We start from the raw sequence: 20,119 nt of genomic DNA on the forward strand, positions 1-20,119 counted from the left end.
TTGGTAGAGCAGAACATCAATAGAAAAATACATATGCACCACTAGAAGTACCGCATCAGGGAGGAGAAGGGGCAAAAAGGATGAGACATGGCATTAAGACAGAGAGACATTGCCAAGTGAGTTTATTGAACAAGTGTTTCAGGAGCTAAGGAAATGAGACAAACAAGGAAAGTTGCTGGGGAAGGTCAGCCCATGGGAAGTCACGTCCAAGAGAGCTTGTCTTGCTGAGCTGGACTCCAGCACAGACTTAACATTCAGTCATACTCATGAGGTTGAGAGTCCTATTGCTTTCCCTGGTGAGAATAGGAGAGAGAAGGATTAGACACAGAGCATATTCAGTGCTGAAGCCCTGTTCTTCACTTCACCGGCCCAAGTGTTGGCTTAGTGTTGACTGGAGATAAAGAACAGTCTCAAAAGCCCAAATACTCTCATTATTATCATTAAAGGAAAGATGAAAGGTTTCACACATTGGATACAATCCAGTTGGTTTGGTGAAGTACTTTCTATATGCCCTGATGAGCTTGTGGGACAGATTATGTGCTGGTGAAAATGAGTAAAATATCTTTTAAGTTAACAAACAGGAGGCCATGTACAGATCACAGAAATGGGCCCTTCACATTTTCCCTTAAAATACAAAAAACCCATCTCCTTGCACAAGACATGGTAACACCAGAAATGCCCAGTATATGCCCATAAGCAGTTAGTCAAAAAAGCATTATGAAAACAGCCCTGCATTTGTAGTGGGTACAGGAATTGATCATGAAAGGAAGGGTTTTGCTCTTGTACGTACAGGTAGGCATTGCAGAAAATGCATCTGTTGCCGTATGTTTTGCCATCAGAGCCGCAGTGGGGCATGTATTCCATGGTGCAGATAGGAGAGACTTCTTGGAAGGCCTTGCAATACTCCTGCACACGGAAGATAGATATGAGTGTCTCTGCCTGAGAGCAAACTGTGGTTCCCCCCCAGCATAAGGAATGACACCCCACTGAGAAATGAAACTGTCTGTAACATCATAATAACCAACTCAATGTTTCCTCCTGGCCGCAGATGTTATCTTATACTATTTCTGCTCACTGCCACGTCTTTTCCTGCACAGTTACAGAGCAATGGGGTGGATGTTGGCTGCTTTATGACCAGTGTGAAATTCCCAAGGGATCTCCTCGGGTCTGCACACCACCACTACTCCAGGTTGTAAGCCAGAGCAGAGGACAGTCCACCATGAGCATAACAGACACTGGACCTTGGTCTTTGTTCCCTTCCTTTGCCACTCACTTTTGTGATATCCTCTTCACAGCGTCCGTTCTTTCTCTTGCCAAGATTGGTCTGAAGCTCCCTGGAGGAAGACGACCATTGTTAGCCACAACCTTCCCCGTTACAACTGTAGTGCAAGAACATAACCTCGCTTCCACATAGGGCACAGGAGATCTTCAGATGAATTAGCTTAGCATTGCCTGCACACCACTAGCAAGAACGTGCCCTTATGGACTAGGCATGTGTCTTTTGGAATAACACTCTTCCCAGCTGATGTATCCCTCTTTGTGGGGCTCGGGCGTGAACACCCATGCCAAACACCAACCAGGAAAACGGGGGCAGACAGACAGGACCCATACAGCACAGGGGTTCAAAGAGAGCCCTTGCACATTACGCCACTTGAAGACGGATCCAACCACCACCACTGCTAATCCCCCAGGGAGAAGGACGAGTACTTACAGGTTGTGGGCACAGAGTGTACACTCGCTGGCATAAGTGACACCATCAGTACCGCAGACGGGATCATAGATCATCGTGCAGGCCATCAGCTGTCTGCCATCTTTCAGCGTGGAAGTTGGGTACTTGCTGCAGTCGAGCTGCAGAACAAAGACAGGAAAAGCTCTGCCACAGGCTCTGCTCTGTGCAAGGGTGCCCAGACACAACCCTCCCTGCTTAGGATCTGCGATAGGACGAATTATGGTTATATATTACCTCATTCTTCATGGAAAACTAGCAATTTCCTTTCATAGCCTTATGCTGCAGAAGACTGAATCAAGGCTTGAAGGTAGACATCACTCATTCAAGCTTTGTATTTATCATGATGCCTCTATACCTTGCTGAACCTACCAGGATATTACAAAACGTAGCTCAAAAATAGTCTGCAAATCAAAATGGCATGATTTATGCACTTCCTGTGAGAGAGCTGACTGTGGCCAAGAAGTTTTTCACAGCCCACAAGAATGGAGGGGAGATGTGCTGACAGGCCTTTTGTTGCAACAGGATGGCTCCAAGTGTTGAAATCTGCCAGCAGGACTGACAGCAGTTGAAGCTGATTTACACCGGTTGAAGAACTGACCTTGCTTTTTAGCACTCCCAGTTTCTCCAGTCTGAGCTCTTCCTCCCTGATTTATGTATCTCACCCAGTCTGAGCACAGAGTGTACTCGGGGAAACAACGGAATGACATTTCATAGTTTGTTTGTATAGAAATGAAATATCTGACTTGGGATGTTGACTCTTTCAAACACATGCTAATGACATGGCTTTGTTCTTCTGTTCCCCAGTGGGTGTAAATAGTTTAGAGCTGGCCAAATATAGTTAATCTGCTATTTTTACAGGATTCATTGTTGGTATACATTAGATTACATTGCATTTACAAAAAAAACAGAGAGGGGTTTGAATCCCCTGGTACATTAGGTATCAGCATGCAAAACACAGGCAATTTTCTAATCTTTGCAGAACATACTTTTATATCCAAAGGCACCAGATACCCTGGGTTCTCTCCATTCCCTTCCCATGTTGCCAAAACAGACTGCTAAGTTCCTGCGGCAGCTATGATAGAGTGCTGTGGGAAAGGGATTTCTTCTTGTAAAGCCTTAAATCATTTATGCTACCTGTCTCATTCCTCACCTGTCCTCTCCTCTTTCTTTTCCTGACTGTGTGCAGGAAGTACACAATATTCCTGCTGCTGGGAGGGTGATATTCACCCGTAAAAGGAAGGACAGCACAAGCTGTGACCCCCAGTGGAGGCTACACCACCAAAACCAACCAACGTCTATTCAAGTTATGCAATCAGCACCAGCTCAAGCTCTTATTTTGCTTTAGCTTTCACTTACTTGGGGAACTTCCTCTATGCACCTTCCATCATGCTTCTTGGCAACTTCGGTTCCAAATTCACTGGAAGAGAAAGCAGAGTTAAAAATGCTCAACAAGTAACTCTGCTGAGTTCTCAGGGGGTGACCTCCAGGGCTTACATGTTATGAGCACACAGCGCACAGTCGTTGCTGTAGGTGACACCATCTGTCCCACAGATCTCGCGCAGGATGAAGGGGCAGGCTGTGATGGCTTCGCCGGTTTTGGCATTGCTTAGGTATGTGCTGCAGTCAGGCTGGGGAGATAAAGTAACAATGCTGGGTCAGCTGCTGGGAGATAGAAGAATGCTTTATCTGCAGTCTGTCCACTCTGATCCTCCAGATTTTAGAGGCTTCTGCCAGAGGAAAAACAGAGGGGTTTTTCTAAGTGTAGTCATCCACTAGAAATTAATTAAGTAATTGTAGTTGGGTTTGGTACTGTCTGCTAACAGAGGGCAGAGAGGAACAGCTGGCCAAAAAGATTATTTTCCTAGAGTAGTACATATGCAAGTTTTAAAACAAGCATTTAAGCCAAGGAATCTGATTTAAAGTGTTGGATATTAAGTCCAGCTTGACATAGTTAACTAAATCCAAAATTTTGATTCAGCTTTTTCAAAACAGCAGCAAGAACTGTTTCACCAGCTCCTGCTGCAAAAAATACTTACAATATATAAAATCTAACAGTTTAAATATTTGAGGATAAATAGACAAACACCTGCTGGAGGTCAGTCTACACTAGCTAAGCATCACTGACACTTCACTGTCATTTTGCATAGTCTCCCCAGTGCTTTGTCTCTTATTACCCATATTTCCCACGTGGTCCAAAAGCAAATTAAAGCAAAGACAGCACTTTAACAATGTGTCTTTACTGTAGAAAATATATTGTAGCCCCTCAGGACGCATGAAATTATTTTTGGTGCTTTAGAGCTACTCTGCATAAGCAGAATAAATGCGTTGAGATATAATCAGCAGATACTGCTACTGTGCAGGATAATAAAGCTATTTCTGTATGCATACCTGAGAGCAGATTTTTCCTTGCTGACCAGAGCACGAGGATTTTTTAGCCTGCCTGTCTAGTGCAATAGAAATCCTAGCGCTGAATTAATGCACAGACATCTAATACAGTCTTCTATCTTCCTCTCCTACTGTGCTAAAATGGGCTGCCATGGTTCTTGGGCTGCCTCTGATGATTTCTGTTCAGAGATCTGCCATACTGGGACATTTTGTTTCTGAAGTCCCAGCCTGTTCCCATTCTCTCTTGGCCTCATGTACCACACATTGGCAGCGGCTGCTGTGAGCAGCTAGGGAGAACCGTAGCACCAACACAAGCCCCGTGCATCCCCCCTCCATGCATCTGGGAGCACAGCGGGTGCACTGGGTCTTCCCAGTGCCAGCGTCTTCCTGGAGACTGCAGAGAGAGTAGGAGATGGCACTTATTTTATAGCTAGTTACACTTACAGGAGTACTTTCTTCCTTGCATCTTCCCTCATGGCTTTTCTTAACTTGAGTCCCGTGTTCTCTGAAAGGGAGAGATTGGCATTAGCATGCTCACCGGCTAAGCCCTGTGACACCCAGGTACCACAGAAAGCAAACCAAACTCATAGCCAATATATATGATAAAGGAGGCATCTGATTGCTTAATGAACCAGCTTCTCCTGGTCATTAGCAAACATAATCCTAAGCAGTAACAGACCTATCAGGTGTCCTCACTGTGTGCTATGCAGCAGCCCCATCCACTCCTTCCTCTGCCCAAATACCACAGCCCTCATAGTGCGCTCAGCTTGAGAGTTGGCTCTCCCACAGCTCCCCCGAGGAGCACAAACAGAGCATCAGGGAACAAAATCAAGGCGACAGGGGCTTCAGGAGGTTGAAAGACAGAGAGAGACATAGATATGTTGGTATCAAAAGAAAAGCCATCTGGAGCACTAACCATGACTAGTCACTCCAAAAGAAAGTCCTGTGTATAGTACTTACACGTTATGGGCACAGATGCCACATGCATTGTCGTAAGTAAATCCGTCTGTGCCACAGACTGGGAGCAGGATCCTTGGACAGAGCATCTGGGCTTTACCAGTCTTAGTCATTATTGATCGGTATTGACTGCAATCGATCTACAAAAAGCAGCAGTGTTAAACCTGGGGAAGTCCTTTTCCTCTGAGAAAAATGCCAACGTAACATCCCACCATGTCTTTTATCCTGGGATGCTGACACAACACTAGTGCTATGTCTCGGTTCTCTCAAAACCAGGCTGAGTCAGTTCTGCATGAATCCTCTCATGCACAGAAGGAACTGCACAGCACTGCATAGTTTGTGAGATGCCAAATCACTATGGTAAGTAGCTTGGTCAACCCCAAATGCAAGATATGCCAGAAAAGCAAAAATAAGAGAAAATCGTAGTCCCTTTTTCGTTCTGCAGTACAGATATAAACAAAACACCAAAATAGTGAAGGAATTTGGACTTTGCTGACAATGCATTTGAAGAGCATCCTCAAAGGAAGATCAAAGCCCAAACTGACCGACCTCCACATTTATGTGTTGGCATGTCCTAGACACCAGCTCTGGGACTTCTCAGCTGATACACTCAGATCAAAGCTTCAAGTGTGCTCCATATACCAGAATATATCCCCACCCCAAAGGTTGGTGTAGGTATGAATTCGTAATGCAGACTCTGTGCCTAGCTCCCATGCAGCCCATCTGCCAGGGCTGTGTGGGCAAGGAGGGCCCGGAGGACACCTGCCTCAGGACAGATGGGATTTGTAGGCATCCTCCACACAAGGGGCTGACAAGACTTCATAGACATGTGGAGAAGCCAGGCTTCAGGCCAGCCTACTTTCAGAGTAGATGTAGCCTCAGGGAACCTTTCAGTTGATACAGCTAAGAGGAGGAATATGCCTTATATTGAATACTTACCTCGGAAGTCTCCTGTCTGCATTTTCCATTATGCCTTTTGTTAACATGGGCCCCGTGTTCTCTGTTAGAGGGAAACAATAAAGTTGAGGAACTAAATGCTTAACCTCTTGGTCTCAGTCATGTGCAAAATGAAGCAAACCACAGCTTCAGACTCTATAAGAGCTTATCAGAATAGCTACCTTACTCATTAACAAGCTCATCACATCTTCTCATAGCACGCAATTTAAAGCAGTATTCTGAATTATTCCTTCCTCTGCTCGGTCACTGCCCAGCCCACAGACTAATCCAAGGAGATGCCACCTGACTTTTTAAGGTTTCCCCTCACTAGCACAAAGAAGGTATCAGAAGGAAACTCAAGGTAAATCCAAAAGCAATCCAGTTTTTAAGAGACTTGAAAAAATAGGCATAAGCAGAAATGCAGAAGGATGGTTCTCAGGACTGCAAAGCATTGCTGGCTACTTAGAAGGACGTATGGCACTTACCCATTGTGGGCACAGATCACACATTCATTATCATATGTAGTGCCATCTGTGCCGCAAACCGGACTCAGGATCCTTGGACAGGATACTAATACTTTGCCATCTTCAGTGGTTGCTGTTGGGTACTTACTGCAGTCAATCTGTCAAAATAAGGAGAATTAGCTCTGGTGGAGCCCTTGCTATGGGAGAAAAGTAGATGCAAAACCTTTTCATTCTGTATCCCAGCCTCCATTGTTTCTGCAACAGGACAAAGCCCTGATACACTGAAGCTAAATCTTCAATCAGCAATGAGCTTTCTGAATATTATCCTAGTTCTCTAGCAGTCAAGAAAAAGAACTATCTTGGAGAAGGGATCCTTCAGGCAGAAGATGATGTACAAAACTTTGGGCCCATTCTTATCAAAAGAACGGCTTGAATTTAGTGGGAAACATTTTTGACCAGCTGGAAATCTGACTAATTCTGTGTTGGTTTTCTCCCCACTTCTCCAGCTCTGTGATTATTTATTACTTCAGATTCCCTGTAGTTAAGCCCAAGGTTTGAAAGGATAGAGAAAAAATGGTTATCTATCCGTTGGAGAATGGACTTTCTACATCCCAGAACTTTGGTGCTGAAATATAGAAGCTTCTCTTCCTGAGACAGCAGACTGTTGGCCTCATACAAATATACAATAAACGATACTCTATAAATATGTATGCTTAGTGCTTTCATGAGTCTCACTATGTCTGTGAAAGCAACCAGCATGGGAGTTTTGAATCCCTTTTGCAAAGGGTAAAAAAGCTTGTGATCTCCAGAAAAAAACCTGCCAACCTGCACAGCATGTTGGCAAGTGAAATCTTGGGCCTCCCCTTCCCCTGGGCACAAAAGCCAGCTTAGTGTGTAGGGAAATGAGTTCTGCAGCATTGACTCACTGCAGCTTCTCATTTCATGTGCATCTCCTTTCTCCTTCGTTGGTTTGGTGTGGTATGCATGGGGTGACCCTCTCTTTGGAGCAGCGAAGATGAAAAATCCACCCTCACTGTGCAGAAAAGCAAAGCATGGACTGGGACCCTTGTAAGCCTGGTCACACGGTCCTCTTGCAGTTTTCTAGGGAAATCTGTGGGGTTCTCAGGATTCTACTAGCAGCCCTAAGAGACGGATTTTTGACTTCTGTTGCACTTACAGGGTCAATCTCCTGCTTGCACTCTCCATCATATATTTTGCCAACGTTGGTGTGATGTTCTCTGAAAGAAAGAAATGTTTTGGTTAGGAAGCCTTGAGAATAACTTTTCCCATTACACTCTAGACACTGGGACAAGAAAGCAAGGTCCCACCTGCCTTGTGGGACACTACAACCGCTTGATTTGTCAGGATGCGCCCCACAGATAGCAACAAATGCACGGCATTTCCATATCACATGGTAATTAAGTGTTACAAGTAACACTTTGATCTGTTCATGACTCTGCTCTGTGTTGTCCTCTGGTTCTTTTGTGATTCCCCTCACGAGCACAGACAGAAAATGGGGAAAACTCAGGTTGGCTGGAGAATTATAAGCAGCCAGCTCCAAAGGGACCTACAGAGACACCTGCCTTAAGAAAGGCTAGTGTTTTACAGAAGTGCTTCTGAGAGCCTTAAATATTGCTAATTATCCAGAAGGATGTTCTATACACAAGACTTACGCATTATGGGCACAGATCCCACATTCGTTGTCATAAGTGAAGCTATCTGAGCCACAGACTGGTTTCAGTATCCTTGGGCATGCTACCATGACGTGATCACCTATTACAGTGCTTCGGTACCTACTGCAATTGACCTGCAAAAATAGCAGGAATAGAGAAAAAAAAAACCACACACATTTTCAATATAGAGATATAACACTCCTATATAGTCTGCTTACTCCCCCTCAGGCTTTGGGGATGAATCCAGCATCAAATTAGTTCCACTATCAAAAGTAGAAGGCAGAGTCAGTTCTGTGGGAACTCTCTCCTGCTGAAAAAACTGGCATAGCAAGAAGTACTGTGATTTGGATTCTGTGGGGTGCTTCATAAGACCCCGCTGGAGCTATCCAGGTGGCGAGATCCAACCTTCAGCCAACACAACATTTTCATTTTATTCCCAATTACAGAGGCTAGAAGTCTGAATTAGAAAAGCACAGAGACATGGTACCGGATAGGCCATAAAAACTCTCTCAACTTTGGTTATCATCAGATTTTAATTCCTTTTGGGCTGTGCAGACCAGCTGTGAACAGCCTGTTTTCCTCTTTTGTGGCATTTGAACTGTCCCCTTTTACAGCCAGCTGAATTCTTCCATGGACTTTTTCTTACCATAATAGATTTCAGCTCACATTCTCCATCATGTGCCTTCTCCACACTGTCACTGTGTTCCCTAGAAGAAAGCAGACCTGTGTCAGGGATTGCAGAGAGCAGCATCGCCTCGAGGCTGGCGGTGTCGGCATCCAGCTGCTGACTCACATGCTCCTCTGCCCAGTCCATCTTTGGGGGATGAAGCTGCCACCCTTACCTTGACCCCCTTGCCCTGTGGCTTCTGCTAGGTTTCCAGCAATACTCACTCGTTGTGGAGGCAGATCCCACACTCATTGCTGTATGTGGTGCCGTCGGTGCCGCAGACTGGCTTCAAGTTCCTTGGGCAATTTACCAAGACTGTCCCATCCTTGCTGACACTGCTGGAATACTGGCTGCAATCAACCTGCAAAAGCAGCACAGAATCAGCCCCAGCCTTGGCTCCCTCATGGAAAGAAACCCCCATGCAGCCTCCCACCACGCCTGCAGCTCCTGCCGGGAGGTAAATTAGAGGTATGATTTTGAATCTGCTCAGGCAGTCAGGAGGAGTGAATCTTCTCTACAGAAGCTTCCCTGCCAGGCTCTGGGGGAGGCACAGCACGGAGGAAGGATTGCTGTGGGTGAGAGGGTGCCTAGTGAAGGCAGCTGGTCATTGGGAACCTGGCTGTACACCAGAGCCCCTCAGCTCAAAATCTGATTGTTTCAAATCGTGCTGCAGTCTCTGGTGGGCTACAGGAGTCTCGTAACGGCGTGGGAAGAACCTGCAAACAAATCCATCGCACAGACCCTGCTGTTTTCCTCTCTATGATATAGGCATTGAAAACCTATGCAAGGAACACAGTTCTGCAGGTCTTACTGTACAGAAAAAATTATCAGAATCACTGTCTTTGCTACTTTCAAGCATATACTCTTTAGACAGTATTCCTCGTGAGGAGGTAACCTACTGCCTTTGGCTTGGAGTAACTAAATTATGTCTAAGAGTTAATACAATAGGATTGCATAATTACTTCTTGCTTTTTTCATTTTATTTAATGAACTGAAAATATTGTAAAAAATGGGGGATCTTTTACTTTGTCATGAAATTGGCAATATCATTCAATCATGCACTGGCAAATATTATTTCAACAGCCAAGCTTTCATTAGATTTAATCCACTTGCTCATCAGGTAATTACAGACTGTTTCTACTTTACTAGAAACCTGGAACAGAACAGAATAAATAGATCTGTAGCTCACCTCAACTCCAAAGGCAATACCTGAAAAAAAAATGGAGACAGAAAAGAAAAAAAAAAAAATCAAATTATTGATATGCAGAGAAGATATCTGTAAATGTTTTCATGAAACTTAAGTTCAGTGACTGTTGTTGACTAGTTTCTTGGGTTTAGGAAAATACGGAGTTTTACATTATGCCAGTAAGCGGTCATAGGATGTATTATAAGTTACTAAATAAAGTTTCATTGCACTTTTGAGGGGAGATAAAACAGGGGAGACCATACATATTAATCCATCCCTAAGATGTTACAGGGAAGTGATACATGTACTTTCAATTCCTTACTCTTGGAATTTAACCTCTTCTAAAAGACTTTATATTTGAGTTTCAAAAGTTTGGCCATGCATGTTTAAGATGATTGTGGAGCACTGGCACTGTCCATCTTCAAACACATCCTTCTGAGTTACCAGAAACAGCACAGTAAACTTACAGAGCAATCCTAGAGGTTAAAGTTTGCATTTATATTGCTCACATGGATAATGATGCCATTTCTAACAGTTTTACTTCACCCTTATACACAGTACTCCCATGTGCAAGCTCCTACCCTGCACTAGGACTGCTCCTTCAGTAATTTGCTCCTACAAACCAAGAAGATGAAAAGTCACCTGTGTGAGGTTTGCTGAAACCTCAGTCTTGAAGTCTAATTTTTTGCTAGACTCTCTCAGGAAGAATATTTCTTCATGGAATAAGGCTCTCCTCCACATTACAAGACCCAAATACTTTTACTGAAATGAAAATTCAGCTGTGATTCAGCTAGATCGATCTCTGCAATATCCCAGGAAACACTCACCTAAGCAGCAGCAAAGGGCTAGAGCCGCCTTCACGAAAACCCCTGTTATCTTCATGGCAGACAGAGGTACCGCGCCAGTACAGCCTGATAGCTTTCTGTGTGGGAGGGAAAGATTGCAGGTAGAAGCAGGAATATATAGCTCACCACGGTATCAAGTGGTCCCACCTTATTAGGTAATGCTCTAAATCTGTCATCAACATTCAAAGCAAAAAATATATTTACTCAGCTCTAGATTTCCAGCTAATGATTGACACAGTTGTGTATGCCAAGACAGGGCCTTTTGTGTGGCTTGAGGGGAGCATGGAGCATGCCAGGTCCCCTCTCTTCCCAGATGGATCTGCCCCAGCCCTGGGCTGACCCTTGCACGGCTGCAGCACGTTGCAGGCTCACATCTACCCTGCAACTGGCTCAATGCAATTAGATCTTTCTCTTCCTCTATAGTTTTCAACTGAGCTGCCAGCTGATAGCCAAAACCTTCATTATTTCACCTCAGAGCATGATTTTGTACTCTTCACTGCTGTATTTCATCCCAGTTTGAGCTCAGGCAATTTCAGCCCAGAAGGTCACCCTGTGCTCTGCGGGAGATATCCTGCTCTTCTCCTGTTTTAAAAAACTCAGCAGTGCCCTGCTCCACATGCCAACTTTTTCCGTACTACAGCAAGGTGCAAAAATATTAAGTTTGGTCCTAAAACCCATCTTTTTGGCTGTTCACTGATAACTCCCATGGTACCCTCTGCTCATCTGCTACCACCTCCCTCATGGCCAGTTCCTGACCCACCTTGCCAAGCCACTTGTAAGTGACACCATCCCACAGGGCAGCAGGCCAAATGCTTTTGATGTCTGTGTAGACTAGATGTACTGTATTTCCTTTATCTAGGAAGTCAGCCAACTTTGCAAAGATTGATATTAGCCCACGCATGGTTTCATTCCTGAAATTTGACTGTGTACATTGTCCCTTTACACTTTATATCTTCAGTTTTCTTCAAATCTCTCTTGATGGTTTGTCACTGTAAAGGTAACAGAACTTGGACTGGTCCTGAACACTTTTTTTGTCCTTTATTTAAGGATTTTTTTGGCAATTCTTTGGATTGGTCTCAATCCCAGTCTTCTCAATTGGGATCCTAAATTCTCCAAAGTTCTCACTAACTTTTAATCTTTCAAATTCTGTACTTGGTTATCAAAATCCTTACTTGCAGATATATTTTTTACATAATTTAAACAGAGTGAGCTCATGTTGAATCATCCCAGTTTTATTTTCTAAGACAAGGACATCTCCAACATCTTTCTCACTTGAAAAACAAATCCACAATAACACGATTTTGGGGATTACCTAATGGAAAATTCTATTTGCTTTCATATCCAGGAGCTCTGCTAACAGTAGCAGTTTGCAGTGTGCATCTGCAAAGCTAAAGTCTCCCCAAATGCCAGCATTTCCAGCTACATTAATCTCTAGTGACATTAGAGAGATCTCTACTCTTGTACCTTGTTTTCCTTCCTCCCCCCTGATATTCAGCCCTGACGTCTCCTGCCCTGTCCCTTATCTCAGTTCCACCAAGTGTCAAGGACTCCAGACCTTTGGACCAATGCAGGCCTCAGCTACAAGGACCTCTGTTCATCGCGATTACAATATCCATCTCTCAGGGCTTATTCCAGCCAAGACTATCATCAATTAATGCTTCCTGGCAGAGGAAAATGTATCTTGACAACTTAATTGCCAGGCTTGGTAAAAGCTGTCATGGTCAAGTGAACTCCTGCCAATGTCCACAGAGATGACACCTGAACCTTATCAGAAAGGAGATACTATTTGCAAACCAAATCTGCAGTTAAAATAGATTGACTCAGCACGTTCTGTCAAGATCAAAGCAATTCTCTTCCAACTAAGTTATTAAATTTGGGGAATAGTTTGGAATAGGAGACAGATTAAAGGGACAGAACAGCAAACACCTGTCAATGATCTAGAGGAGGAATTGGGATCTAGAAAACATCACCGCAGCAATAGCACGTGCCTGCTGTGCCTGCCTCGGCCAAGGCCCAGAGTGCTCAGCTTCAGGCTCCCGCCTTGTGCACAAAGATCTATGCTGCGACCCTACAAGCGAGCTGCCTGCTTCACAGAGAGCAATTCAGCAGAGCTTTCTCTACCAGCCATTTGTCTTTCAGGACCTGATGCACCTTCTGGTGTAGCACATCCCACCGAGGATGGACAGGTAGCTGCAGGAGAGGGAGACCTTTGGTTGTCCCCATGTGTTTACATCCTTGCGTTTGTGAAACCCCCACTTTCGGTCATGCTGTGTTGACGTCTACCTGTTTATTTTCCCTTCACCAGGCATGTTGGGAGAACATGGCTCTGCAAAGCCCACCTGGCCAAGCAGCCCTGGACATGGCCACTCTGCTCCTTTCTTCTGCTGCCTCTCCAGGTTACCTCTAGTCACAGCTGTGAATAATCTGTCACCATTTCTGCAGAATCTCACTGACACAGGCCAAGAAATGAAGGGATCCCTTAGAGGCCAGAAGGCAATAAAGCCAACTCACCTGTTTTTCAGAAGTATAAGTAGAAGTTTTCTATGCTTCCCATCCACAAACCAAGTGTGCAGTTGTTACTACACCTAGCACTAAAGTGTTTCTTTTGGGACCCTCAAGATCAAGGCGAATTGTGAATTCTCAACTAAATTTGTAATTTGCAGATAGTTGCATTTACATCTTTTTTCAGTGAACAACTTGAGTGGAGTTGCTCATACCTTCATGCAGGGCAAAGCATTGAAAGTTCTTGTGTTGTAGTTCCAGCAGTAGGGCTGGGCAGCAGGAGGGCTCCTGCAGCAGACTGGAGCAGGGAGATCCCAAGGAAATGGCCGGAACAAGAGCTCCCTGTAGTAGGAAGGCCCTTGCAGGAAAGGACGGATGTGCTAACAGATGCCAAACAGGAGCCCTAAAGAGAGGAAAGAGAGAAGCCCATTCACCAGTCCCCAGGATACAAGCAGATGGGCCATGGAGGAGAAGTTGTGATAATCAAGGCAAATCATAGAATTGTTTAGGTTGGAAAAGACCATTAAGACCATCACATCCAACTGTTAACCTAGCACTACCAAGTCCACCACTAAACCGTGTCCCTAAGCACCACATCTACACATCTTTTAAATACCTGCAGGGATGGTGACTCAACCACTTCCCTGGGCAGCCTCTTCCAATACTTGACAACCCTTTTAATGAAGAAATTGTTCCTAATATCCAACCTAAACCTCCCTTAGCACAACCTGAGGCCATTTCCTCTGTCCTATTGCTTGTTACTTGGGAGAAGAGACCAACACCCACCTCACTACAACCTCCTTTCAGGTAGTTGTAGAGAGCAATAAGGTCTCCCCTCAGCCTCCTTTTCTCCAGGCTAGACAACCCCAGTTCCCTCAGCTGCTCCTGATAAGATTTGTGCTCTAGACCCTTCACCAGCTTCGTTGCCCTTCTCTGGACACACTCCAGCAGCTCAATGTCTTTCTTGCATTGAGGGGCCCAAAACTGAAAACAATATTCGAGGTGTGGCTTCACCAGTGCTGAGTACAGGGGGACGGTCACTTCCCTAGTCCTGCTGGCCACACTACTCCTGATACAAGCCAGAATGCTGTTGGCCTTCTTGGCCACCTGGGCACACTGCTGGCTCATGTTCAGCCGGCTGTCAACCAACACCCCCAGGTACTTTTCTGCCAGGCAGCTTTCCAGCCACTCTTCCCTAAGCCTGTAGCATTGCATGGGGTTGTTGTGACCCAAGTGCAGGACCCGGCACTTGGCCTTGTTGAATCTCATACAATTGGCCTTGGCCCATTGATCCAGCCTCTCCAGATCCCTCTGTAGAGCCTTCCTACCCTCAATCAGATCAACACTCCCACCCAACTTGATGTCATCTGCAAACTTACTGAGGGTGCACTCGATCCCCTCATCCAGATCCTTGATAAAGATATTGAACAGAACTGGCCCCAATACTAAGCCCTAGGGAACACCACTTGTGACCGACCACCAACTGGATTTAACTCCATTCACCACAACTCTTTGAGCCCAGCCTTCCAGCCAGTTTTTTACCCAGCAAAGAATACATCTGTCCAAGCCACGAGCAGCCAGTTTCTCCAGGAAAATACTGTGGGAAATGGTGTCAAAGGCTTTAGTCCAGGTAAACAACATCCACAGCCTTTCCCTCATCCACTAAGTGGGTCACCTTGTTGTAGAAGGAGATCAGGTTAGTCAAGCAGGACCTGCCTTTCATAAACCCATGCTGACTGGGCCTGATCACCTGGTTGTCCTGCATGTGCCACGTGATGGCACTCAAGATGATCTGCTCCATAATGTTCCCCGGCACTGATGATAAAGGATTAGCCAGGACTGATGATAAAGGATTGAAAGTGACTTGGTGAGCAGATCCGCAAACTCCCTCAGTACCCTTGGGTGGATCCCATCTGGCCCATAGTCTTGTGTGTGTCTAAGTGGTGTAGCAGGTCACTAACCATTTCCCTTTGGATTATGGGGGCTTCATTCTGCTCCCCATCCCTGTCTTCCAGCTCAGGGGGCTGGGTACCCTGGAAACAATTGGTTATACTATTAAAGACTGAAGCAAAGAAGGCATTAAGTACCTCAGCCTTTTCCTCATCCTTTGTCACTATGTTTTCCCCCCGCATCCAATAAAAGACAGAGATTCTCCTTAGCCCTCCTTTTGTTGCTAATGTAGTTCTAGAAATGTTTTTATTGTGTTTTATGGCAGTAGACAGATTAAACTCTAGCTGGGCTTCAGCCCTTCTAATTTTCTCCCTGCATAAGCTCACGACATCTTTGTAGTCCTCCTGAGTTGCCTAACCCTTCTTCCAAAGGTCATAAACTCTCCTTTTTTTCCTGAGTTCCAGACAAAGCTAGAGAGCTTTGTTAGCTAGGCCAGTCATCTTCCCCACCAGCTCGCCTTTTGGCACACAGGGATGTCCTGCTCCTGCACTTTTAAGATTTCCTTCCTGAAGAATGTCCAGTCTTTGTAGGCTCCTTTGCCTTTCAGGACTGCCTCCCAAGTGACTCTGTTAACCAGGCCCCTAAACAGGCCAAAGTCTGCCCTCCAGAAGTCCAAGGTAGCAGTTCTATTGACCGCCCTCCTTACTTCTCCATGAATCAAGAACTCTATCATTTCATGATCAAAATAATAATCAAATTATCAAATAATTGATTGAATAATGCTGAAACCCCCCAGGTACCCATAAACAGCAGTTGCTTGGTGGGACTGAGTGTCACAGGGATGTAGGGAGAGCCAGAAAAGAGAGCTCTGCAGCAGACCCAGAGGGGCTTCACTGCACAAACGACATCAGGCTTTCCACATTATGACTCACTCAGTTTTTGAAGCAAATGCCCCTGAACTGCAGGATTTCTGGCACTGTCTACTGCGGCAGACTGTGAGAGGTCCCCTGGCTGGAGCACACCATGCTGCCATGCACGTGCTCTCCCTCCATGGTGGCTGCAAGAGCAGCTGGAAGGTGGTGGGCAGAGCTATCAGGCTCCAAAAGGACAGACTGCAGAGGATTGAGAAACACCATGGTGAGTTCAAGGTCTACTGAGTCATCTGCCAGAGTCAACAATTCTCACTATATACCAAAAGCAACATTTACCTGTCCTGAAGGGTTTCATAAGTGCCTAACACCTTTTATGAAAAAAAAAAAAAGCAAGAGACTCAAGGCCCCTGCAGAGAGTAGTTTAGCTCAAAACCCAACTGTATTGAGAGGCCTAGAGACCAAAGCTGCCAATTCATAATGCCAGTTCTGCAAAACTTCAGAAACTGCTGTGAACCACATAGGGTCTGTGGATCTTGGCAAGAGATACCCTTAATAAAGTGTAATTTACAGCAAACTGAAGACTCCCCAGAGTACCGGTACCTTTCCAGGTTCACAGAGGACTGGTTTTGCCTCATTACTGTGTTAGAGGGCAACGTAAAGGGTAACCAAGAGCAAACATAAAAGAAAGAGTAACAAATTCCCAGTACCTCTTGAGCCTTTGCCTCCTTCTCCCCAGGAACCTCATAGAAATAACACATGGCATCACTCACACTGAGTCCCGCTAGAGCTCCGTCACACGCAGCACTGCTCAGGACAGACATCATCAGCGAGCCCTTGGAGTGATCTGTAAAAGGGGGTTGAAAGCAAGAAAGGACTGACCAGGCAGGCTGCTGAGAGCAGAAAGGATTTGGCATCACTACCTCTAGTAGGGCTGTTAACGACAGCACAGGTGGTTTTAGCAAGTCACTATCCTACACTTTCTCAGCAGATGGGTTTGGAATCTGATTAACAATCCCTTATTGCCAGCTGCGATTTTTGTGGATGATAACTTCTGCTGGCAGCAAGAGAAATTCAGAAGGTGCTACTAGGACACCATCGTCAGCAGTTCATTGCTTTTGGAGCACGGTTAATGCAGGTTTTATGGGTGATTATTTAAAACCTAAATACTTGAAATCACTACCAATCCTTACAGCTTTCAAGTGCACTGATTTTCACTTGCAAGAATTTATTTTAAGCCACAAATTGTGCACTGCTTTTATGAAATCACGTAGATGTTCCTGCACATGATTTTAGCTGGAATCAGTGAGCAGGCATCATCAGAGAACATTTTTACTGTTTGATATTCATCATTCTCAGGCTGCATAAATAACGTTCAAGAATTTACTTGTTTCATCATAGCTCAAATTTTGCATCCCCGAAAACAGCTAACAGGACCAAACGGGTGACTTTCACCCTGTATGACTGTACTTGGTGATGGGATTTTCCACATAGAAATAGGCAGTAATAATTTATTTCTAAATCATAGTGTTCGTTCACATTAAAAATCAGGATACAAAATATTAACAACTACTTATGTCAGTCTGCTAATAATGAAATCAGATTTTATTATCAGCAGAAATAAATTGTGATGTGTGCAAATGCATTTTGAGAGTTTAAAATAATTCTTATTAACTGCAGTAGGAAAAAAAAAAGGATTTGGTAAGTTAATTGGGGGGGGGGGGGGGAGGAAGCTATGTTTTCGGTGGGAGTGAAATTAATTTGTGTCAGGTAAAATCCTGCCAAAATCTGAAAGTCACTCCAGCCTTATCTGCAACATCATGTTTACAGATCAGGTGACAGCTAAAACAGACTCAAACACTGTGTTCACTCAAGGTCTTCTGGAAACATCCTGCAGTAAAGTTTATACAAATAAAGACCATATTTGCTTTAAGTAACAGCTATAAAAGAAAGTACAGGAAGTGCGTGCAAACTGCCAGCAGATTTCTGTTACCCCACCCTCCTGCTTTGCAGATCCCACCCCACTTTCCAATGTCTTGCCCCCAGCTAGCCAGGGGAGCCTTCAGCTCAAAGACCTAGTCTCAGACTATAAATAAATGCATTAGAACTGTCTGTAAATCAGTTACATCTCAAAACAATGATACTTTTCCTTAAATAACTGGAATTTCTCCCTTCATCTTCGCTACAGCACCAGCACCCCAAATGAAGGGCCCCTCCCTGAAGGTGATGGCTCCTCAGATGGGCACTGGCTGAGCCCTTGTGCCCACGGGGCCTTCTTTGGGGAAGGAAGGTCAGGCCAAGGCAGAAGGGTCACCCAAAAGCACACGCTGATGGTCCATAGGCCACAAAGATTGCTGAGCTTTCTGCTTGGCCAGCACTGCCTCAAGGGTGCCACCAGTGCTTCTGCCCTCTCAGAGCAAGAAATGCCGCTGGCCAAATTCGTACCTCCAGATCCCAGAATGCTTCCCAGCTGTGCCTCCAGCTCCAGTGGGGCAGGGCTCAGCACACCATCTAACATGACCAGTCAAGGTGTATCTGCTTCCCACAGCTGCTCAAGGTGGTCTGGATTTCCCAGTGCCTCAGATGAGAAGGCTGGAAGAGGGCACTTACTGCCACAATTAAACCACCAGCCCAATACATGGGGTGCTTTAAAACCAATTTTCCTCTGCAGGTTTCCAAATGTAAACGAATCAAATCTCAAAACAACCCTCTGAGGTAGGTAAGTATCTTTTAATGTCAGTTTTACAGGCAAGAGAAAAGGGCTGAAAGGGCAGTGAAGCGATTGACCCAAGACCCCACAATGAGTCAGAGAGAACCTGACCCCTCCTCACAAAACCCCAAGACCACACTCTTCCTCCTCAGGTCCAACATCTTTGCCAGGTATTTACAGCAGCTGGTGCAGCCCAGGGGCCTCTGCACTTGCTTATTGCCTAAGGGACATGTGGTGTAAAGCTGGAGCAGGACCCGTGTGTCCCTCCCACAAGGCTTAGTGAAGAAAAGTGACATGAAGCTGCTGAGTTATCTTTATTGTCGAAGCATGCTAAGACACAGCGAGGTGGCAGAGACCGCAATGGCATGCGTGGGGCAGACCTGGGAAGACACTGCTGGGTCCCCACAGCTCTTTGCCCTCCACCTGAGCAAGGACAGGCCGCATTCACTGTGGAAGGGGGTGAAGGCAGCTCTGGCAGTCCTGGGGACTCCGCAGCTCTCCTGATGCTTGACATCAACTCTTCCTTTACTTGCCCTAGGAGACAGGGGAAGACAGTTTGTTACTATAGTCCCAGAAGGCAAAGGGACCTGAAAGGGCCACAAGGAAACCTCAAAGCTGTGACGGTCCCATGCTCTGTAGGGGCTCTGAGCCATCCCCGTCTCCCCACAATGGGGGACAGTGGCACACTGCTCTGCCAGCATCCTCCCTGCTCTGCAGAGACAGCTTGGCTGAAAAAACAGAGCCAGGGAAAAAGGAATGGGCAGAGCCCACCACTGTAGGCACTAGAAAGTTTGCACGTTCCCACAGGCTCAGCCCTACCATCCCCTGGCTGTGGCAAGAGGCAAAAGCACACTGCAGAGCCCTTTGCCCCAGCCCTGCCACCTGCCCAGGCAAGACTAGACACTCCAACCCTTGTGAAATGCACGCTCCAGAGGACAGGCTGGCCGGGCAGGGGCGAATCACTGCCCCTCTCTCTGTACCTTTGGTCACAGCTGATCCCTGGTGTTTGCTGACAGTCTGAACTCCATTACTTCTGGAAAGAAAGAGCAAAAAAAAAAAAAGTCCATCCCCAAGCATGACCACTGCTGTGTGACACTTGCAGAGCAGTAGTATCTGTGTGACAGCCCCTCCAGCCAGCTCAGCTGCCACACCAAACAACTGCAGAGCCTGGCACCAGGGCAGGTAGGTTGGGTTGCTGCCAGCCTAGGAAAACAAGACTAATTTCAGCTGGAGCTAGGTGCCTTCCTCACCTATTACCTAACTGGGAAAGGTCCTGCTTTTTTTCTTTTTCTTCCTCATGCCACCT

At 45.6% G+C, this 20,119-nt stretch overlaps 1 protein-coding gene across 1 annotated transcript; it reads right to left on the reverse strand.

The window, feature by feature from the left end:
• Positions 1 to 247: 247 nt before the first annotated feature.
• LOC104038032 (serine peptidase inhibitor Kazal type 5) lies at positions 248 to 10,879 on the reverse strand. Its single transcript, XM_009492271.2, has 16 exons — positions 10,825 to 10,879; positions 10,001 to 10,020; positions 9,036 to 9,172; positions 8,791 to 8,851; positions 8,145 to 8,278; positions 7,649 to 7,709; positions 6,493 to 6,629; positions 6,011 to 6,071; positions 5,075 to 5,211; positions 4,559 to 4,619; positions 3,224 to 3,357; positions 3,086 to 3,146; positions 1,712 to 1,848; positions 1,274 to 1,334; positions 791 to 906; positions 248 to 293 (listed from the first exon to the last, which is right to left on the reverse strand). Exons 1-16 carry the CDS (start codon positions 10,877 to 10,879, stop codon positions 248 to 250), a joined length of 1,419 nt encoding a protein of 472 aa, XP_009490546.1.
• Between the last annotated feature and the right edge of the window lie 9,240 nt (positions 10,880 to 20,119).

The sequence above is a fragment of the Pelecanus crispus genome, chromosome 8 (assembly GCF_030463565.1).
Source record: "Pelecanus crispus isolate bPelCri1 chromosome 8, bPelCri1.pri, whole genome shotgun sequence".
Classification (NCBI taxonomy): domain Eukaryota; kingdom Metazoa; phylum Chordata; class Aves; order Pelecaniformes; family Pelecanidae; genus Pelecanus; species Pelecanus crispus.

Excerpts from the sequence above, each read along its gene's own strand:
- LOC104038032 (XM_009492271.2), bottom strand. The coding sequence starts at position 10,879 with ATGAAGATAACAGGGGTTTTCGTGAAGGCGGCTCTAGCCCTTTGCTGC. Across the intron at positions 8,852-9,035 it reads GGGATCTGCCTCCACAACGA|GGAACACAGTGACAGTGTGG; the intron begins GTGAGTATTGCT and ends GCTTTCTTCTAG. Across the intron at positions 3,147-3,223 it reads GCGCTGTGTGCTCATAACAT|TGAATTTGGAACCGAAGTTG; the intron begins GTAAGCCCTGGA and ends TTTCTCTTCCAG.